The sequence below is a fragment of the Procambarus clarkii genome, chromosome 37 (assembly GCF_040958095.1).
Source record: "Procambarus clarkii isolate CNS0578487 chromosome 37, FALCON_Pclarkii_2.0, whole genome shotgun sequence".
Lineage (NCBI taxonomy): Eukaryota > Metazoa > Arthropoda > Malacostraca > Decapoda > Cambaridae > Procambarus > Procambarus clarkii.
In genome coordinates, this window is record NC_091186.1 from 10,128,403 (window position 1) to 10,151,479 (window position 23,077).

The 23,077-nt window shown below is 41.3% G+C and overlaps 2 protein-coding genes across 12 annotated transcripts in view; both read right to left on the reverse strand.

Moving 5' to 3' along the window:
- The window catches only part of LOC123765779 (zinc finger protein 436), a 72,427-nt gene extending 58,302 nt beyond the window's left edge, over positions 1 to 14,125 (reverse strand). For 4 of the 10 annotated variants that reach the window (XM_069337103.1, XM_045754518.2, XM_069337105.1 and 1 more), the window contains exons 1-8: positions 14,008 to 14,125; positions 9,317 to 9,424; positions 8,735 to 8,842; positions 8,063 to 8,203; positions 7,765 to 7,924; positions 6,497 to 6,701; positions 5,071 to 5,216; positions 2,398 to 2,501 (exon numbers count right to left, since the gene is read on the reverse strand). In XM_069337103.1, the coding sequence (XP_069193204.1) occupies positions 2,398 to 2,501; positions 5,071 to 5,216; positions 6,497 to 6,701; positions 7,765 to 7,924; positions 8,063 to 8,203; positions 8,735 to 8,839 (861 nt within the window). In that variant the 5' untranslated portion in view covers positions 8,840 to 8,842; positions 9,317 to 9,424; positions 14,008 to 14,125. Of the gene's footprint in view, positions 1 to 2,397; positions 2,502 to 5,070; positions 5,217 to 6,496; positions 6,702 to 7,764; positions 7,925 to 8,062; positions 8,204 to 8,734; positions 8,843 to 9,316; positions 9,425 to 9,664; positions 11,626 to 13,626; positions 13,974 to 14,007 lie in introns of those variants that run through there. The other 6 variants (XM_045754517.2, XM_045754519.2, XM_069337104.1 and 3 more) reach the window with 6 other exon arrangements.
- A 7,223-nt stretch (positions 14,126 to 21,348) lies between these two features.
- LOC123765780 (NPC intracellular cholesterol transporter 2) overlaps positions 21,349 to 23,077 on the reverse strand; it is a 33,663-nt gene continuing 31,934 nt past the window's right edge. For both annotated transcript variants that reach the window (XM_045754524.2, XM_045754525.2), the window contains exon 5: positions 21,349 to 22,017. In XM_045754524.2, coding sequence (XP_045610480.1) covers positions 21,928 to 22,017 — 90 coding nt within the window. In that variant the 3' untranslated portion in view covers positions 21,349 to 21,927. The remainder of the gene's footprint in view (positions 22,018 to 23,077) is intronic.

Consider the following 23,077-nt stretch of genomic DNA (forward strand, 5'->3'; position numbering starts at 1 on the left):
ACCTACAAACCATCTGTTGAGCAACTTCAGGAATGAAGAACCTGAAGAAGGTGGAGTGAAGAACAAATGCTCAACTTACTGTTCCACAACCAGCCTTCCCTTGGTAAGTACACCTATTTGGTCCAAGTTTGTGTAGTATAATTTAGCTCATAGAACATTCTATTGCGAAAACATTGCCACAAAAATGAATGACATACATACAATAATAATATCAGAACAGTGAAATAAGTATAAACTTTCAAAGCAACGTTTCGCGCGAGTGTCATCCGGTCACCGTTACCGGGTAACAGTGCGCCCACTTCCCACACTCTTGCGGGTGGGCCGGGACCATTATTCTACGATTATATTCATATCACCGTGTTGGGAATTTTATTGGGAGTCCATTGATACCAAAATTAAGGCTGTAGGACAATTGTAGAGGTGATAATAGTCCCAAGAGTAAAAACATTTTGTTGCTGTTGAGCGCTCACGGCGACTCATCTTCGTAGTTATTTATTTCATGCTGGTATCTCTATAGCTTTCGCGACTTTTTTTACTGATGTTCTTCTAGGGAATTTTATTGCGAACACGTTGATACCAAAATGAAATACGTAGCATGAAAACTAAGGTCAGAAAAGTAAAAAGAGTATACACATTTTTGTTTTTACGCTTAAGCGATAAAAACGCCGCGCGCACATACGGTTGGCTGAGTGACCTTCGCCGAGAGCGCGAAAGTGTTAACTGGTAGTATCTGTATTAAAATCAAGTACAGGAGGTCCCGGTTATACAAACACTCCTCCAACAAAATGGCCCCTCAAGTCGCCATTCCTGCATCAATTCACTAGTCAAGCCCACTCTGCCGACCCCAGCATTACAAGCGGCACTAAAACATCGGTACGGTGGCCACATGGTGGCATAGGTTAGCACAAAAAGGCCTGCACAACCCACTAGGGGAGACGGATATATTCAAATGGTACACTTGACTATTCAACAGCTGGTTTTCTGATCGTCAAAACAATATACAGTAGATCATTAGGTTGGGATGTATTAACTTAGATTAGAGTGTGTTAGGCTCAGTTGAGTTAGTTAGATTAGGTTTGTTTGGATAAGGTAAGGTTTGGTTGGGCAAGGTTAGGTTTGGTTGGGTAAGGTTAGGTTTGGTTGGGCAAGGTTAAGGTTAGGTTTGGTTGGACAAGGTTAGGTTTGGTTGGACAAGGTTAGGTTTGGTTGGACAAGGTTAGGTTTGGTTGGACAAGGTTAGGTTTGGTTGGACAAGGTTAGGTTTGGTTGGACAAGGTTAGGTTTGGTTGGGCAAGGTTAGGTTTGGTTGGGCAAGGTTAAGGTTAGGTTTGGTTGGGCAAGGTTAGGTTTGGTTGGGCAAGGTTAGGTTTGGTTGGGCAAGGTTAGGTTTGGTTGAGCAAGGTTAAGGTTAGGTTTGGTTGGGAAAAGTTGGTATAGTTTAAAAATACATTGACAAACTGTCGTGCGAGAGATGTGACTTCTGTCCGAGAAGATCCACACTGCCTCACAGTCAACAGGTTTTTCATGCACAAACCTAGACACACTGAAATTCTTTGGAATTTATCGCTGAAAATACCATTAACAATGGCTGATAGGAACAGAATGAGTGTTGGTAATGCACCAGTGCCAATGAAAAGGCGACCCATTACCTTACGTACCAAGTTGGAGATTATCAAGCACTCCGTGAAGGATGAAAAACCAACAGAGATTTGCAAGCATTAACAGCATGAAATACTCGCCAACTGGGACCATCCTGCACCACCGAAATCGACGACAGTGACATTGATGATGACCTAAAGGTGTTTGCCACTCACCCATCATCCCCCAACATCAAATGCAGCTATTGACACTGAAAATGATTGGCCAATCTCCACTGCAGACACATCGCTACCTACAGCCCACACATCACCTACCACCGCCGTCTCCAGCAACTAATCTCTTCACTCTTAATGAACAACTAACTATGACAAACAAGACAATGCCATCATTATATGTCCCAAAAATATGGGTTATGTGATGATTTTTGGTGGTCTGAAAGTACATCCCTCATTTATAACATTGTGCTTATGGAAATCACAATATGCATACAAATGCTTTACGAATGCATTTGCAGAACGTAACCCATTTGTAATGGGGAGGACTGTCTATAATGCACCATCAATCATGTCACCCCATCTAACAACTAATGTGTGTTTAATAAGTAATCAACTTTCCTGTACATCTGCCATGTTAGCCAAAATAAGAATGTAGAAAACTGAGTATGAGTTATGATTTATTAAATCTAAAAATTATTGAATTTATTAATAAATTAAAAATAAAACTTTCACCTACCTCAAAAGCTGCATTCACAATATGGCAAAGGAAAATTGCACACCATATAAGAAATTGATGGCTTACCTTATCTGTCTTCAAACTGGTGTTTGCATCATCTTCGTCAGCTTCCGCGTTGCCAGCAGAGTCATCAGCGTCCAGATTAGGCTGTTCCTCAGTGTCGTCGTCTCCTGAAACAGGGGTCTACGTCAACAATTCCAAGGAAACAATTACAATCATTCCAACATGTCATTTTCTACGGAGAAAAAACATGATGACTTTCTGTCCATGTTTATTTAAAGCCCCCATTTTTCATCACATCCACATACACCTCTACCATTACAGCCACAGACACCTCTACCATCAGTCACATAAACACACAGATTCCAGCGGTAAGCAACCAGCAGGACTTCATACCAGGTATGATATCAAGAGAACCACGAGGAAATTGGCAGGTGTTCGTTACAACACTCCATTATTAACTCCAGGACGGCAAAGGGAGGAATCTGATACATGCAACAAACCAGGCCTGAAAATATCAGAAAAGGCATCTGCAGTGGTAATGAGCGCCAAAGCAAAGATCTTACTTACTACTTGGGGGATTTTTGTGTTCTTGGGTAGTTTTTAATGACCTGACTGCTATTGATCAGTGCAGCCATAAGGTTAACCCTTAAACTCCTTCAATCGTCTTGAAGTGCCCCCATTTTATTCAACATCCCCCACCCATTCTAGGGGGATGTAATGTGACACTAGAGGCCTCTGTCAACTGTTTGCCATATTTGGGAACATTCCTGAGTCCCTTTAGTTTCCTTTTAGAGCCTTAGTAAAAAAAGATGATGACCATGTCTGGTGCATCACCCTCCAGTGAGTGAATGTGTAGGGTAGACATGCTTGGAACCACTGAACTTTTACAACTGCGTATATGTATTGTTTTGCCTAATAGGCTAAGTTGCTTAACAAGCTGAATTTTCCTGAAATTGCATATTTTTCAACAAATTTTCTTATAGAATGACAAAGCTTGCAGTTGCATATGATTTGAATTTTTAAATTTGAGTTAAAACTAACATTGAAATTTGATCAAACCTAATCTAACATAATTAGGTTACTAATTAATGTTCTTAATATAATATTAATTGGAATAAACCAATTTGAAAAAAAATGAAAATCTCAAAAATCACTCTGCTTGTTAGACAAATCAGACCTTGCATACTAGGCCAAACATTGTGTTCTTGCTATTAGGCATGACAACCTGGTCGGGTCATGGAGTTCTTAAGTGATTTATGGCTTGGGCCCCATTCAAGCATTGTTTCACATTCTAGGCTAGGCGTGGCCCAAGTATGTACCAGGGCTTTGATGAATAAAATGTGCCGAAATTACACCACGAGCATCAATGGGGATTGTCAATGACAGTGTCAATGGGGATTGCTTAGTTATGGAGCTTAGTTAATAAGCTCCAGGACTAACCAATCCCTATAGACGATTGTTGGTAAAGTTGTTATGGTACTGTGTACACCAGGAAGGTGATACCAGGTGATAATAGCAGGTTCGAACTCTGGTCGTGGTCATAGTTATTTATAAAGAATTCCACTATTGACACATCAATATAACATGTGACCACAACAAAAAATTAAATAAAATGAGAAACAATGAAAATAAATGGATCAAGTTATTCCCATATGTCACCTCACCTTAGTTCTACCAAAGAAACCCAACTTCTTCAGGACCACTACAGGTAAACCACAATAGGTAAAGACATTTTACATGGATTTTCATGTTTTCTGGATATTAACAGTTAAAAGATTAAGAATTTATTAAGAACTTTTTTTTGTGTATGACAGATAAAGTATCAAAAAAGTTGCACAGTGAGAGGGTTAAGCAAAATTAAAACAGCAATGAACCAAAAACCAATATGTCACTGGAAATGCCCCACAATATTCAAGTACATTAAGCTGGGACTAAAATTGGTTAACAGGAATTTTTGTTAAGCAAAATTAACAAATTAACTTTCCAACTAATATCATGAGAAATCAATGCTTCCATAGCCAGTGCTCAACTTGCACCAAAATTGGTTCATCTGCCTCAGGAAAATCTGCAGTGAAGGATGACATTTTTTATTCTGAGTGGCCATCCAGATGAATCATATCACAACCATTCTCAGCTACCACCTGACCCTTTCACCAACTTAATCAAATAACGATTCTGTCATTTCTCCATTTATAGAGGAATGACAGAATGACACTTTTCTATTTAAAATTTTAAAATTTCCAAGAATGCATCAGGGATATAAAATGAGGGATTACAGCACTGTACTTTGATATTCAGTTTACAAGCAGATTAAATTAAATTAAAGCATAATGGTCCTGGGTTCGATTCCTGCAGAAGGACAAAGATATTTCATCAACATTTCCTTTCAAATGATACCCAGATACCCAGAAATTAGGCAACTCTTTTGAGTTGCATCCTGGGAAAGTCTGTCGTTGGTTCAGAGGGACCTAACATCTTATGCCTCTGTTCACCTACCAGTAAATAGGTACCCAAGAATTAGCCAACTGTTGTGGGTTGTATCCTGTGGAAGGTAAGTAGTTGGTCTAGCTGGACCTCGATAAGCTTAACAGCATCCAGTTTCCAACATTGGGAAATTAAACCAATACATAATACATATTGATTCTGGGTGTTTAAAGTTCCTATATCACATGGGGCCAAAAGGCTCACAACAGTATTTCTATGTTTATATGCTATGCTCTTTAGTCTTCAACTTACCCAATATTTTTGTTACAAGCTGTCCTAACTTCTCTCCCAGAGATGCTTTTCCTGGGCTCAAATTTTCTTTAGGATTCTTTGGTGGTCTGCCTGGGCCTCGGCCACGTCCACGACCTCTTCCTCGACCTCGCCCGCGGCCCCGTCCTCTATGACAAAGAAGTAGAATAGCAGTTTAAAACAGCATGTATGAAGTTCCAAGAATTACAAAAAATCACGTAACTTTAGTTTTACTAATATCAACAACCTTCTCTCACAATATTACTCACTATTTTCTCTCTGGATTAATGCTTCCCCACCTCATGAATGTGGAAAATATGGTAATGTGTGATGTATGAATGAATTAAAATCTGAAGTAACCTGATAACAAGCATCCACATACTACAGGACCACACAAGTAACGAACAGACTGCCAAGACGCACGGCCCAACCGCTGCTACATGACACAGGAAAACCCAAGTTTTATAATACAAAATGTAGTTACTGTAGTACTTGGACATGGGGAAGTTCCTGGAGAAGGTCACCTATTTGGTCTAGGGCAAAATTGCCCTTCATGGCAAAATTGTTGAAGCAACCTCCATTCTCATTTTCAAAAATTGGAAAACAATGATCGCAGGAACCAAATCACTGTATTTACTAATAACTGGAAATACTTGGCTTAGGAGTTGAAGTTAGATCATGTACACATATCAAGGAGAGAACACACTCGCCCAAATTCATCTTTAAATTTCCCTTCAAATTCACAAATTCCTTTTCTCTAATATAATGACACCTATTATGACCAATATTTATTACTGTAAAAGAATCTATTATTATTTTTAGTTTACATCTACCTTTAGTTGCTGTTTATATATAGAATGCAATAATGTGTGTCAAGTGCAATGCAAGTAACATAAGAATGCATGTTGGAAGAGAAAGCAAATTTTCTGTCAACTGAGGCTTAAGAGATAGATCTCACTCCCCATAGATACAACAGGGAAGCATTGTGGGTTACACATTATCAATATCTCGGAGTGTGGATGGATTCTAAAATCCACAACAATAATGATTTTACTTTTGCCGTATAAAACAATTATAATTATTATTATTACTTAACATGCAAAATCTTGTTCCAATGCTTTTATATAATGACGTACAAAGCATTATAGCACAATGGTCTACGTCCTTTTACGATAAAGGGTCCTGGGTTCAATTCCCGAATGGGACAAAAATAGAGGGTTACATTTCCTTTCCCCTGATGCCGTGTGTTCACCTAGCGGTCAGCAGGTACTGAGGAGTTAGGCAACTGTTGTGAGGTTGCAACCTAAGGAAGATCAGGAGTTGACCTAAGGGGACTTCTATTAGCTCCTTGTCCCCCGATAATAGGGATTAATTTTCCATGAAGCATTCATACTGACAAGAGTACAACCACATTTTCTATATACTGTACCTGCCACGCCCTCTCCCACGAGTTTTGCCCATCATCCACACGTTGTCATATGCTGGATTAAACTCAGGATCATCCGGTCTGATTCCCTGGTCTTCTGGCCGTAGTTCATCCGCTAAAAGGTCATCGTCTTCCTCTAGTGGCTCAACTTTGAGCTTAATGCTTGGTTCATCATCTTCTACAGGACTGTCATCAATATCCATTGACTCTGTTGAAGGCGATTGCCCATAAAATTTGATATTGTAGATCAATCACTTTTTAAACATAGGTTATTCAGTCATTAAAAAGAAATGCAGTTACTCTTGGCTGTGGAAATGCAAAATACTGTATTCGAAAACCCTACCAAATATTTATGTTAATAGTTGGTGGAATTTGTTATCTTCATCTTTTTTTTTTATCTTTTTAAAAAAGTTTTAGATCTGTTAAGAAGGCTTCTCAGCACAAGATATAATGAAAGGAGGTTTTCTTGGCAGGTTTGCGATTATTGAGGACCTGTTAAAGGAATTATGAAGAAAAGGTAATCAAATTACAAGAAAATGAAGGTCTCAAGATTGAGTTTTGTAATTTAAAAGGAAGTATTTTCCAGCAAATGACCAGCTTAACTGATAAGGTAAGGATACAGGAGGCACACATCAAGGAACTAGTGAAAGATAATGAGGCATGGAAAGTGAAGAGTGGTGAATTTGAAGAAATAAACAAGAAAATAGACTCATATGGTGAAGAACTCCAAGGAACGCTGAAGGCCAACAGAGTTAGGCAAGGATATGCAAAGAGAAACTTCATGGACAACTCACATAGAGGAGGTTAATAAAGAACTAGGAAATGACAAAGAGGAAATAAGAGACATATGCACAAGTTGCAAAAGAGAAGATCATAAGGAAGTGTATGTTTGGAAGTAAAAATCAGAAATGACCAACAAGATGCAGAAGTTAGACAAGCAATTAGGTAATTAGTGCAAAACACTGCAGATAGAAGTAAGTCCATAATAATTTTCAGATGTTTAGAAAAGGAAATATCATCCAGGGTAGATAGAGCAATAGAAGAGATGAAAAGCATAGAGAAAACAGTAGGCTTAGGAGATGGCCTAAATTCAAAGGAAAATGTCAGTGATTTTAGGAGAATAGGAAAATATGAGAAGACAAGAAAAAACTGGGCCCTCTCACTGTACTAGGACCATGCACATTCCACACTAAATATCTTCCCATTTCCCAGAACTCTATACTTGTCTCTTTAGTTTTTTCTTGAAAAAGGAGATGGGAAATTCTTCGTACCTATATTTTCGTCAGTTCCTCCTGGTAGCTTTAGTCTCCGCAAGAAAGAGCGGTTGTACCATCCTGTTATCGTATTTTTTATGACATCTGATCGCTGCTGCATTTCATCCAATTCGTCAAGCAATTTAAAACATCGTCGACATAAAGTCTTGGAATACACCTGCCAAAGAATATAAATGTAAAAATTCATAGATTTAAGTGAAGGTTACCAATGCAATGAATATGTTGCAAATATAGATGAAAATACTGTACATATTTCACTGAACAGTGACTCTCTTTAGCAAGAAAGCATACACACCTGAGAGGCATCCAGGGGAGACTTAATAATTTGCTCCAGCATACTACCCAGCTGCTGATTAGTGTGAGTCGTAACACTGGAGTCCAGGAACAAGTTGTGTATATCCTGACCATGGATATCCTTGATGACTCGGTCACATACCTTTAAAAAATCACCACATTACATTTTCTTAGCACACTCAGTGTTTGCATATTGAGAACACAGGAACTATGGCAAAACTGAAAATGATTGGAGAGAATAATGTGGATTACTTCCCTCATTCAGCCAGTCATGTAAGGTAAACCAAAGTAAAAATAACAGCATTCTATGTTGTTATAGTAAATAGTATATAAATAGTATAAAAATTGTGTACATAGGTGGACATGCATGACAGTCACAGCTGCATGTTAAGGGGTAAAGCTATGTGTAATTTTCTTGCATGACTCAATCAAACTTGTTGTGGTTATAAATCTATTAATATTAAGTCCAAGTAACAATTTATACAAAATAATTGCAAGTAAACCATTTGATTTAACATATAAATTGTTTCAGGTAGTCATTTTTCTTGCACAATATTTGCTGGTAATTTGCAGCATGATAATCAGAACTGAAAGTAACGCTGGATGCTACTCGGCTGCATTTTACAAACTATTTTTAACCTCTTTAAGAAAAATCTGGATTGAGTCTACTTACCAAGCAAACAACTGGAGTCCCGGGCGTTAATTCAGCCTCCTCCATTTTCGAATCCTCCACAGCCCTTTGGACTGCTATTGGGGTACCTTCACTCATGTTCAACATGTACTGCAATCACAACGGTAAGGTCAGGCATGCTAGATTTAAATACGAGTTTCTATGGTTACTACTGTATATAGCAATTACTATATGCCTGAAGCACTCATCATATTACTGTAGTGACATTATGTGTTTTACTTTTCTTACCTACGAATTCTCCACTGTTTCATGTATTAAATGTACTGTATAACTCTTGCATAAATAAATATTAATATTATTACTATTATTATACTTGCAAAGTCCTTCTGTACTACAGTTAGTGAATGATAAAATTATGTTAATTTTCTCTCAAATTATACTACAGTATTATTTGTCCAGAAGAGAAACCACAAAGAATCACATCCAACTAGTTCAGGTGTTCAGCGAGTAATTTTTGACCCCATGGTGCCCAACCCAGTCTGACTCAAAAATTACAACAAAATTTTAACCAATTTTACAGGAAAAAAATATTCACACCCCTGTTTTCACACACTTTAAACTTACATTTGGTCTGCATTTACTTTCAGCATTTCAACCGTCCTCAAGCTTTGGCGGCATTGAAAATCTGTCGACGGCTTGCTGTGGGTCCGTCCCTCAAGAGTGTTCCAAGTGCTATTGAAAAATGAAACCGAAGTCTAATTAGATATACTGTATGTAGTAATTAACACACTGATACTGCATATATAAACATTTTATACTGGGATTCCAATACTAATTGTGAAAATCCACATTTGAAAGTTGACTGAATTGTGAAAATTCATTTTTGAAAGTTTTCAGGAAATGCACAATAAAATCTCAAGAACGTTATGCTGTACTGTATATCTAATGGCTATGAGAAATAGTGAGGCTCACATCCCTGGACTCATTGTTCAGATCCAGTGCATGCACCTGGGATGTCTTGGGATGAGGGTCCAGTGCGTGCACCTGGTAAGTCCTGGGATGAGGGGTCCAGTACATGCACCTGGAATGGACAGGACATCCCAGGCAGTCTTCTGACCATTTGTGGAGTTCATGTAGATCTCTTTATAAGGCTTCAATATCATTATAATTTCCAATGTCACCATAAATCTTTGTGATGTCTGTAAATTTGATGATGTGGTCTGTACTCTCATCTACTGTGTGTCACTGATGCCTATGACAAAAAGGGTTGGCCCCAAAATGGACCCCTGTGGTACCCCACTTACCACATTTCTCCCGTCAAGATTCATTCCCATTTAGCACGACTTTGTTTTCTTTGTTGTAACAATTGTTTTATTACTTCTAGTATTCTTCCACTTATTCCATGTGCCTGTAATTTCCTTGCCAGTTTTTCATGTGGTACCTTATCAAAGGAACAAATCCACAAGGGCTGTGACGAGGATTCGAACCTGCGTCCGGGAGCATCCCAGACACTGCCTTAATCGACTGCCTTATCAAAGTGCCTTATCAAAGGCTTTAGCAAAATACACATATACTACATCAACTGGAAGTCCTTTGTCTGAGTAGCCGGTTACCATTTCCAAAATGTGAGCAGGTTTCTAAGGCAGGATCTATTTTTAACAAACCCAGGTTGTGTTGACTTTACAAGACTGTTCACCATGAGATTTTAATTTTTTTTTTTTTTGCTGATGACTAGATTGTGAGAATATTGACTAGACCGTGAGATGGTAAATGGTTCCCTCCCTGAGGATTCTCTCCGTGAGCTTGTGTGATGTCAAGCTGCCTGGACGATAGTTCTCTGCTTAGACCTTTCTGCCTTTTCTGAAAGTATGGGCGACATTTGCATATTTGTAATGTAGTGGGACTATCCCTTGGTCCAGAGACTTTGTGAAGGGAGTTTCCGTGGCAGGCACAGTTCTTGTGGCCGTTCCTTTATGACTTTTGGAGTGTATTCCATCCACACCTGAAGCTGTTGAGTCCTTTAGTTTGTCAATGTTCTTCCTGATTAATGTGGCAAGTTATGGTTATGTTCCTTAATACATTCTCTTCACCTCCTTCAGACATGTGTGTGTGGGTGATGGGGTGTTGTCTAACCTCTCTAGTGTGTGGGTGATGGGGTGTTGTCTAACCTCTCTAGTGTGTGGGTGATGGAGTGTTGTCTAACCTCTCTAGTGTGTGTGGGTGATGGGGTGTTGTCTAACCTCTCTAGTGTGTGGTGATGGGGTGTTGTCTAACCTCTCTAGTGTGGGTGATGGAGTGTTGTCTAACCTCTCTAGTGTGTGTGGGTGATGGGGTGTTGTCTAACCTCTCTAGTGTGGGTGATGGGGTGTTGTCTAACCTCTCTAGTGTGGGTGATGGGGTGTTGTCTAACCTCTCTAGTGTGGGTGATGGGGTGTTGTCTAACCTCTCTAGTGTGGGTGATGGGGTGTTGTCTAACCTCTCTAGTGTGTGGGTGATGGGGTGTTGTCTAACCTCTCTAGTGTGTGGGTGATGGGGTGTTGTCTAACCTCTCTAGTGTGTGGGTGATGGGGTGTTGTCTAACCTCTCTAGTGTGTGGTGATGGGGTGTTGTCTAACCTCTCTAGTGTGTGGGTGATGGGGTGTTGTCTAACCTCTCTAGTGTGTGGGTGATGGGGTGTTGTCTAACCTCTCTAGTGTGTGGTGATGGGGTGTTGTCTAACCTCTCTAGTATGGGGTGTTGTCTAACCTCTCTAGTATGTGGTGATGGAGTGTTGTCTAACCTCTCTAGTGTGGGTGATGGGGTGTTGTCTAACCTCTCTAGTGTGTGGTGATGGGGTGTTGTCTAACCTCTCTAGTGTGTGGGGGTGATGGGGTGTTGTCTAACCTCTCTAGTGTGTGGGGGTGATGGGGTGTTGTCTAACCTCTTTAGTGTGTGGGGGTGATGGGGTGTTGTCTAACCTCTCTAGTGTGTGGGGGTGATGGGGTTTTGTCTAACCTCTCTAGTGTGTGGGGGTGATGGGGTGTTGTCTAACCTCTCTAGTGTGGGTGATGGGGTGTTGTCTAACCTCTCTAGTGTGTGGGGGTGATGGGGTGTTGTCTAACCTCTCTAGTGTGTGGGGGTGATGGGGTGTTGTCTAACCTCTCTAGTATGGGGTGTTGTCTAACCTCTCTAGTATGTGGTGATGGAGTGTTGTCTAACCTCTCTAGTGTGGGTGATGGGGTGTTGTCTAACCTCTCTAGTGTGTGGTGATGGGGTGTTGTCTAACCTCTCTAGTGTGTGGGGGTGATGGGGTGTTGTCTAACCTCTCTAGTGTGTGGGGGTGATGGGGTGTTGTCTAACCTCTTTAGTGTGTGGGGGTGATGGGGTGTTGTCTAACCTCTCTAGTGTGTGGGGGTGATGGGGTGTTGTCTAACCTCTCTAGTGTGTGGGGGTGATGGGGTGTTGTCTAACCTCTCTAGTGTGGGTGATGGGGTGTTGTCTAACCTCTCTAGTGTGTGGGGGTGATGGGGTGTTGTCTAACCTCTCTAGTGTGTGGGGGTGATGGGGTGTTGTCTAACCTCTCTAGTGTGTGGGGGTGATGGGGTGTTGTCTAACCTCTCTAGTGTGGGTGATGGGGTGTTGTCTAACCTCTCTAGTGTGTGTGGGTGATGGGGTGTTGTCTAACCTCTCTAGTGTGTGGGTGATGGGGTGTTGTCTAACCTCTCTAGTGTGTGGGTGATGGGGTGTTGTATAACCTCTCTAGTGTGGGTGGGTGATGGGGTGTTGTCTAACCTCTCTAGTGTGGGTGATGGGGTGTTGTCTAACCTCTCTAGTGTGTGGGGGTGATGGGGTGTTGTCTAACCTCTCTAGTGTGGGTGATGGGGTGTTGTCTAACCTCTCTAGTGTGGGTGATGGGGTGTTGTATAACCTCTCTAGTGTCAACACTGATGTAAAGTATTTATTGAGAGTGTTTGCTGCCCTCTTGTCCTATATAACTTGGTTATATAGGACAACCAACTTGGTTATAACTTGGACTAACCAATATAACTTGGTTAGTCTCATCTTATGAGGGTTCCACCAAGTACCTTTGTTTTAGGTTATACTTCTTATACTGTATAGGCTTAATTATTATTATTAATACTAGACTAATTAACACTCAGGATGTTAATGACTAGCAGTCAGGAAGTCAATGACTAAGTCAATTCTTAATTAACAGTCAAGCAGACAGCCTAAACCAATCAATAACTAATTAAGTCAATTATATATTAAAAGTCAATGACTAACAGTAAATTATTAAGTCATTCATTAATAACCAATTAAAGGCAATAACTAATTAACAATGACTGACAATCAATGACTAAGTAGCATGTTAATTACTAATTAAGAGGATTACTTGTCAATGACCAAGAGTCAATAACTAATTAAGAGTTCAGATTAAGTCAATAAACTTTTTAACATTCAGTGACTAACAGTGAATGATTAATAATTATATATATATTAATCATTATATTTATATAATTATATTATTAATCATTGACTGTTAAGTCACTGAATGTTAATTATTGACTGTTACTCATTAACTATTGATTAATTAAGTCATTTCAACATATTTGTAACTCATCTTGTATATATAAATATTCGATTTGATTTGGTCAATGATTAACAGTCAAAACTAATTAACAGGCAAATTAATTAGTAGTTAGGGACTGACCAATAAATGGCAGAAATGTTAATTTGACCATTTAAATGTGTTGAAGATTATCATAAACCATAAATAGCAATTGTTCCCTTAATTAGGATTTTTTTTAATCATAATATTAACGTTTTTACAGATAAAAAAATCATATTTATGAAACAAATTAAAACTAATGGACTTTCTTTGATTTATTATACTGTATAATAATAACAATTATATTCATTTATGTAAAAAAAAATCCTATTTTGTTGTTGTTTACTTGGGGATTAATTTAGGAATAATATGATGGTGCTTAGAGGTCATATTCCCTTAACGAAGCGACCATCTTCACCATCTACTTTATATATCATATTTCGTCTTAATGGCCTGCTGAAGGAGGCCCTGGGCGGTGGCCACGGTCGGGGCTTGGCACTACTGATGGCTTAGGAGAGCAACCATGCCCGCCAGCGACTCAAAAATACACTAGTGTATAATTTTGCAAAATGAAACTGTTGAAGATGTCTGGCCGAGGGAGTACATTTTTAAACAAAGCAAACTCAGTTATCGCTCATTTTTCCCTAAAGACTTGCTGGCCGAGCAGTCCTTGAGGGTCTTAAATTACGTAGAATAAATATATAATTATTCCCAGGGCCAGACGTACCTGTAATGGCGTAAAAGCCCGCAGAAGGCGTCCCAGTGGACACATATCGCAGGTGAAGAACAACAAACATGGCCGACCTCGCAAGCTCAGCCGCTGATTGGCCAGGCAGGAGTCAAAGCTCGCATCTGATTGGCAAAAAAAATTCCCGGGAAACACAAATAGTGATCTTCATAGGTTCACTTGGATTTAGAACTGTTTTATAGGAATACCGAGTCGTTAATCATAGGGATAATCGCTTCGTCTACCACAATGTTATTTAAATACAGAAAATCTATACTAACCAAACCTAATTAAGTACATTAGCGCAGAATAACAAGAAAACGTTGCATATATTTACACGTATATTCGGCTGACATCAATTCCATATATTTAAGAAGCTTAGGTACACAAAGGACAAGTTACAGCCCCGCTCCTGTGCCAGGTAAGTCCACTACGGGCTCACCATAGCCCGTGCTACTTGGAACGTTTTGTTCCTAGTAGCCGAATCGTAAACAACAACAACACAAAGGACAACAGTGTCAAGCTCAACAAGCCACAATGTAACACACACACAAGGGGCAACAGTGTCACACTCAACAAGCCACAATGTAACACACACACAAGGGGCAACAGTGTCAAGCTCAACAAGCCACAATGTAACACACACACAAGGGGCAACAGTGTCAAGCTCAACAAGCCACAATGTAACACACACACAAGGGGCAACAGTGTCAAGTTCAACAAGCCACAATGTAACACACACACAAGGAGCAACAGTGTCAAGCTCAACAAGCCACAATGTAACACACACACAAGGAGCAACAGTGTCAAGCTCAACAAGCCACAATGTAACACACACAAGGGGCAACAGTGTCACACTCAACAAGCCACAATGTAACACACACACAAGGGGCAACAGTGTCAAGCTCAACAAGCCACAATGTAACACACACAAGGGGCAACAGTGTCACACTCAACAAGCCACAATGTAACACACACACAAGGGGCAACAGTGTCACACTCAACAAGCCACAATGTAACACACACAAGGGGCAACAGTGTCACACTCAACAAGCCACAATGTAACACACACACAAGCTGGGGCAACAGTGTCAAGCTCAACAAGCCACAATGTAACACACACAAGGGGCAACAGTGTCAAGCTCAACAAGCCACAATGTAACACACACAAGGGGCAACAGTGTCACACTCAACAAGCCACAATGTAACACACACACAAGGGGCAACAGTGTCAAGCTCAACAAGCCACAATGTAACACACACAAGGGGCAACAGTGTCATACTCAACAAGCCACAATGTAACACACACACAAGGGGCAACAGTGTCAAGCTCAACAAGCCACAATGTAACACACACACAAGGGACAACAGTGTCAAGCTCAACAAGCCACAATGTAACACACACACAAGGAGCAACAGTGTCAAGCTCAACAAGCCACAATGTAACACACACACAAGGGGCAACAGTGTCAAGCTCAACAAGCCACAATGTAACACACACAAGGGGCAACAGTGTCAAGCTCAACAAGCCACAATGTAACACACACACAAGGAGCAACAGTGTCAAGCTCAACAAGCCACAATGTAACACACACACAAGGGGCAACAGTGTCAAGCTCAACAAGCCACAATGTAACACACACAAGGAGCAACAGTGTCACACTCAACAAGCCACAATGTAACACACACACAAGGGGCAACAGTGTCATACTCAACAAGCCACAATGTAACACACACAAGGGGCAACAGTGTCAAGCTCAACAAGCCACAATGTAACACACACAAGGGGCAACAGTGTCAAGCTCAACAAGCCACAATGTAACACACACACAAGGAGCAACAGTGTCAAGCTCAACAAGCCACAATGTAACACACACACAAGGGGCAACAGTGTCAAGCTCAACAAGCCACAATGTAACACACACAAGGAGCAACAGTGTCACACTCAACAAGCCACAATGTAACACACACACAAGGGGCAACAGTGTCAAGCTCAACAAGCCACAATGTAACACACACACAAGGAGCAACAGTGTCAAGCTCAACAAGCCACAATGTAACACACACACAAGGGGCAACAGTGTCATACTCAACAAGCCACAATGTAACACACACACAAGGGGCAACAGTGTCATACTCAACAAGCCACAATGTAACACACACACAAGGAGCAACAGTGTCAAGCTCAACAAGCCACAATGTAACACACACACAAGGGGCAATAGTTTGCGTGACAGGAGATGTCTCCCGCGGCAGCCCGTGAAGATTGATTGATTGATAAAGATTAAGCCACCCAAGAGGTGGCACGGGCATGACTAGTCCGTAAGGCCCGTGAACTCATGGTAGTTCTTAAGAAAGGATGATCGACAAGAGGGCTCCGCGGCTTGTGCCTGGTGCCCGGCGATCCGTGCCCTGTGATGTCGCTCCTGTGTTGCCGCCCCTTTCCGGGAAGAGGGGAATGAGGATTGCCTCGTCGGGGAGAGGGGGGGGGGGGCGCCGTATCTGATGAGGAGTCTGGACCCTTATCTGGGGGTCCGGGTGCAGCTGGTTCCCTGGTGCTCGTCCACCGTGTGGGTGCCCAGCGTGAAGGCTTTCATCTTCGGTGTTCCTGATTTTATGAAGCGCCCTCGGGGGAAGTTTGGCGGTCGTCTTCAGGATCATTTGGAAGGCGTACTGTTTGTAGTTTCCGGAAAAAGGATTATCCGTATAAATATGTGTAGGCGTTGCCTTCTCACGTATGTCCCGTGCCTTTGGCATAGTTATGAGTTTCGATTGCGTTTTTGTTGTGAGCCCTTCAGGCATTTTGATTGTTCATTTGTATTGTTTGTAACGTGTGATGCTTTTGTGTATTTGTCTTTGTATGAACCTGTTGCTATGTACTTCTGTATTTATGTCTTTTCATGTATTTGTGTGGGTGTGGTTTAGGGATTATTGTTTTGTTCCTTTGTAACTTGTATTTTTGTTGTTGGTTTCTTTTTTGTATTTGTTTTTATGGTATTCATGTAGCACGCTTTCGCATGTAAATAAATATATATAACAAAGTTCCAAATGTGATTTTTTTTGTACAGTACAACAATCCGTATTTTGTACATTTCATCCATAGTTGCTGTATAGGTTCTATAATTTTCAAAGATTGGGTTGAGATAGTTACAAAGTCCGAAAGTGTCTCAGGATTTGGTCACAAATCAATGACAAGAGGTCAGTCACCAGTATAGCAATAGTGTTGACGAGCATACCCTTAACAAGAGGTCAGTCACCAGTATAGCAATAGTGTTGACGAGCATACCCTTAACAAGAGGTCAGTCACCAGTATAGCAATAGTGTTGACGAGCATACCCTTAACAAGAGGTCAGTCACCAGTATAGCAATAGTGTTGACGAGCATACCCTTAACAAGAGGTCAGTCACCAGTATAGCAATAGTGTTGACGAGCATACCCTTAACAAGAGGTCAGTCACCAGTATAGCAATAGTGTTGACGAGCATACCCTTAACAAGAGGTCAGTCACCAGTATAGCAATAGTGTTGACGAGCATACCCTTAACAAGAGGTCAGTCACCAGTATAGCAATAGTGTTGACGAGCATACCCTTAACAAGAGGTCAGTCACCAGTATAGCAATAGTGTTGACGAGCATACCCTTAACAAGAGGTCAGTCACCAGTATAGCAATAGTGTTGACGAGCATACCCTTAACAAGAGGTCAGTCACCAGTATAGCAATAGTGTTGACGAGCATACCCTTAACAAGAGGTCAGTCACCAGTATAGCAATAGTGTTGACGAGCATACCCTTAACAAGAGGTCAGTCACCAGTATAGCAATAGTGTTGACGAGCATACCCTTAACAAGAGGTCAGTCACCAGTATAGCAATAGTGTTGACGAGCATACCCTTAACAAGAGGTCAGTCACCAGTATAGCAATAGTGTTGACGAGCATACCCTTAACAAGAGGTCAGTCACCAGTATAGCAATAGTGTTGACGAGCATACCCTTAACAAGAGGTCAGTCACCAGTATAGCAATAGTGTTGACGAGCATACCCTTAACAAGAGGTCAGTCACCAGTATAGCAATAGTGTTGACGAGCATACCCTTAACAAGAGGTCAGTCACCAGTATAGCAATAGTGTTGACGAGCATACCCTTAACAAGAGGTCAGTCACCAGTATAGCAATAGTGTTGACGAGCATACCCTTAACAAGAGGTCAGTCACCAGTATAGCAATAGTGTTGACGAGCATACCCTTAACAAGAGGTCAGTCACCAGTATAGCAATAGTGTTGACGAGCATACCCTTAACAAGAGGTCAGTCACCAGTATAGCAATAGTGTTGACGAGCATACCCTTAACAAGAGGTCAGTCACCAGTATAGCAATAGTGTTGACGAGCATACCCTTAACAAGAGGTCAGTCACCAGTATAGCAATAGTGTTGACGAGCATACCCTTAACAAGAGGTCAGTCACCAGTATAGCAATAGTGTTGACGAGCATACCCTTAACAAGAGGTCAGTCACCAGTATAGCAATAGTGTTGACGAGCATACCCTTAACAAGAGGTCAGTCACCAGTATAGCAATAGTGTTGACGAGCATACCCTTAACAAGAGGTCAGTCACCAGTATAGCAATAGTGTTGACGAGCATACCCTTAACAAGAGGTCAGTCACCAGTATAGCAATAGTGTTGACGAGCATACCCTTAACAAGAGGTCAGTCACCAGTATAGCAATAGTGTTGACGAGCATACCCTTAACAAGAGGTCAGTCACCAGTATAGCAATAGTGTTGACGAGCATACCCTTAACAAGAGGTCAGTCACCAGTATAGCAATAGTGTTGACGAGCATACCCTTAACAAGAGGTCAGTCACCAGTATAGCAATAGTGTTGACGAGCATACCCTTAACAAGAGGTCAGTCACCAGTATAGCAATAGTGTTGACGAGCATACCCTTAACAAGAGGTCAGTCACCAGTATAGCAATAGTGTTGACGAGCATACCCTTAACAAGAGGTCAGTCACCAGTATAGCAATAGTGTTGACGAGCATACCCTTAACAAGAGGTCAGTCACCAGTATAGCAATAGTGTTGACGAGCATACCCTTAACAAGAGGTCAGTCACCAGTATAGCAATAGTGTTGACGAGCATACCCCTAACTCTTGTCGACATAGTGTACAGTCAGAGTGCTCCCTCTTCGCAGATTCAATACCGGCAGCTACCTGTGAATATATCATTTTGTTATTTACAGTACGTACTTAAATGATTATGGCTTATTTTCGAATCCGTGCTTGAAGTGGTAGTGCGGGCTCCATCATGGGGGCGAATGTTGCTACTTTGACAGACTTTGGTGCTGATTTGGGGATGATGCTGTCGAGTTGTATAAAACTCTTGTGGTGCATCGTAGTGCCAAGAGGTAATTTTGGGGCACAACTGGTCGAGTCCTAGAGTTCTGAAGGATGGTTCAAGGTCTTCACTAAGGATATGTATTCACCAAGATGTGCTTGTGGAGGTTGAGCTTTGGCTCTTTGGTCCCGCCTTTCAACTGTCAATCAACTGGTCAACTCCTGAGCCTACTGGGCTCTATCATATCTACATTTGAAACCATGGTTGTTTGAAGGATAATTTTGGGGGTAATTTTTTATCCATATGGATGTGTTGGGGTCTTCAGAGGGAGTGGCAGCTCCTGCACACATTACATCTTGTGGCGAGGCTTCCCGAGAGCTTGTAATTGTTTCTCCTGCGAGGCTTCCCAAGAGCTTGTAATTGTTTCTCCTGCGAGGCTTCCCAAGAGCTTGTAATTGTTTCTCCTGCGAGGCTTCGTGATGAGGATGACCGCAGAGCTCAACACATGATTGATATCTACGTTTGGTATGACCTCTATCGACTCAGGAGGCCATACATGTACACGTAAGCTAACAGATCTTTATTCTGACTATGCATAAACAAGATGAACTCCCATGATTCATTCAATCTTCTAATATCCTATGTATATATGTATGTATGTACTCACCTAATTGTGCTTGCGGGGGTTGAGCTTTGGCTCTTTGGTCCCGCCTCTCAACTGTCAATCAACTGGTGTACAGATTCCTGAGCCTATTGGGCTTTATCATATCTACATTTGAAACTGTGTATGGAGTCAGCCTCCACCACATCACTTCCTAGTGCATTCCATTTATTAACTACTCTGACACTGAAAAAAATTCTTTCTCACGTCTCTGTGGCTCATCTGGGCACTAAGTTTCCACCTGTGTCCCCTTGTTCGTGTTCCACCCGTGCTGAAGAGTTTGTCTTTGTCCACCCTGTCAATTCCCCTGAGAATTTTGTAGGTGGTTATCATGTCTCCCCTTACTCTTCTGTTTTCCAGGGATGTGAGGTTCAGCTCCTTTAGCCTTTCCTCGTAGCTCAATCCTCGTAGCCCAATCATACATACATGTATGTATGTATGTATGTATGTATGTATGTATGTATGTATGTATGTATGTATGTATGTATGTATGTATGTATGTATGTATGTATGTACTCTTGCTTAAATAACAATTATTATTACTATTAATAAATTAAAATTACAGCTGACGACTAAAACAGAAAAGACTTTGATAATATGTATTATGTAAACATACTGTAATTTGTATAATAATCTTCCTATTTAATTTAAAAAAAATAATACTGCTTAATTAAATATTAAGGAGTAATATTTCAGTAGTAAGTAGTATATATATATATATATATATATATATATATATATATATATATATATATATATATATATATATATATATATATATATATATATATATCATCGAAAATGGGTACATATCTACCGGCACATATATACAGTAATGTAGTTACCTGTTGACTACCTGTTTAAGAGTCTTGGTATTAATGTCTCCGCGGCCCGGTCTCTGGCCGTTAGAATATCGAATTTGTATAAGATTTACAGTTCTGTTTAAAATGTATTTTATAATTTTATGCTAAATGTTATTCAACATTTGTGACGCAATCAATTTATAATTAAATAATGAAAGATTATAATATTTCTAGATTAAATACTCAGAGCTGCTCCTATTATGTCTATATTAGCCTATCCCAAACATAGATTTTATTGAGCATAGATTTTTATTTAGACACGCTCTTGCCTTTCGGAACGCGATTACCAACACGCATTTCTTCCCGAAGGCTCGTGCTGTTAGCTCTTGGGCTCCGCCTTTCTAACCGTCGGTTGCCTAATGTATACTAACTCCGACCTAGTTATCTCTATTGTTACGTATTCTCCGTAAGTATTAGGGCTGGTTGAGGGTCTATGCAGGTTTTGTGACGGGACTGTGAGGGCGAGTTAGGGATGAGTTAAGGTCTGGTAAGAGTATGAGTGAATAATTTTAATAAATATGTATGGCAGCCTAATTTAGGATGAATCAGTAGGTGCAGGTGAACACGCAGTGGTTATATTGCGACAGGTAGTGACGCAACCAACTGCGTCTAGGTGCAGGGGGCGACGCAACTCGCTGCTTCAAGTGGAGGTGGCGATGCAATCAACTGCGTCTAGGTGCAGGGGGGCGACGCAACTCGCTGCTTCAAGTGGAGGTGGCGATGCAATCAACTGCGTCAAGGTACAGGGGGCGACGCAACCAGCTGCTTCAAGTGGAGGTGGCGACGCAACCAACTGCGTCAAGGTACAGGGGGCGACGCAACCAGCTGCTTCAAGTGGAGGTGGCGACGCAACCAACTGCGTCAAGGTACAGGGGGCGACGCAACCAGCTGCTTCAAGTGGAGGTGGCGACGCAACCAACTGCGTCAAGGTTCAGGGGGCGACGCAACCAGCTGCTTCAAGTGGAGATGGCGACGCAGCCAACTGCGTCAAGGTGCAGGGGGCGACGCAACCAGCTGCTTCAAGTGGAAACGGCGACGCAGCCAACTGTTCAAGGGCAGCTGGCGACTCAGACGACTATAACAGGAGCGCGGAAGCAGATGAGAACACGGTCCTGTTCATCCATCACAGTAAACTCCACCACAACGGTACCTTGGGCCTAGGGGCAGGGAGGAGGAGAGATGGTGAGGAGAGACGGGGAGAGGAAGAGAAGGGGGAGAAGGCAGAGCAGGAAGGAATGCGGACGAGCAGCAGTAGGAGAGAACGCGGGAATTAGAAATATGATAAACAAAACATTAGATTTAAGACATTCCGCATATTCTTTTTATGTTAATTTTAAATAACTTAGCTTAGAAAGTCTGAATTGTACGTCTCCTAAACACCAGTCAAAGATTGTTGATTAATCTGCAATTAATTCACTCAGGCTGTAACAGGCAGCCGACAATGCAAGCTTCTGAATTCATAGACATTTCGTACATGTCTTTGACCTTAGACACCTATGCACTAAACGCCTCAAGACACAGACATACAGCCACAGATTGATTGATGAACATTAAGCCACACACAAGAAATGGCACGGGCATAAATAGCCCGTAAATAGAGACACAATCAGCCTCGAACCTTATAAAGGCTTCATGTTTAAGGTACACCTAACCTAGGTCGAAATACTGACCGTCTTCAGGATGCAGCTCACAACAGTTGCCTGATCCCCAGTTACCTATAACTGCTAGAAAACGCATCCAACTTCTCGTCCTACTAGAGAATCGCACCCGGGGTCATTGGGTTGTGAGCTACTTAGGGAAAGTTGCACATTCGGTTGTGGCTGAAAATTCCCTCACTCCGTACTAGGCTCGCAACCATGGGCCCCGGGTTCAGTTCCACCGGCAGAACAGAAACGTGTAGGGAAACATTTCACTTCACCTGATACTTCTATTCCCCTGGGCTGCAGCCTGTGGAAGGTCAGTAACTAGCATAGGGGGGCCTTGATTATACTAACAGGCTTCTTTTGCAAGATTATGAAAACCAAATCAAGCAAAAACTGAAAGCATTTATCAAGATGTAGAGAGGTGCAGTCATATGCCACGCTATCGTACACAGCTTATTCTCCCTTAAAACCGTAAATATTGTTAGGTTAAAATGTATTACGGCTAGATTGGGTTTGGTTGGGTTAGGTTAGGTAAGGTAAGGTGAAGTTAGGTTAGGTTATGTAAGGTTAGGCT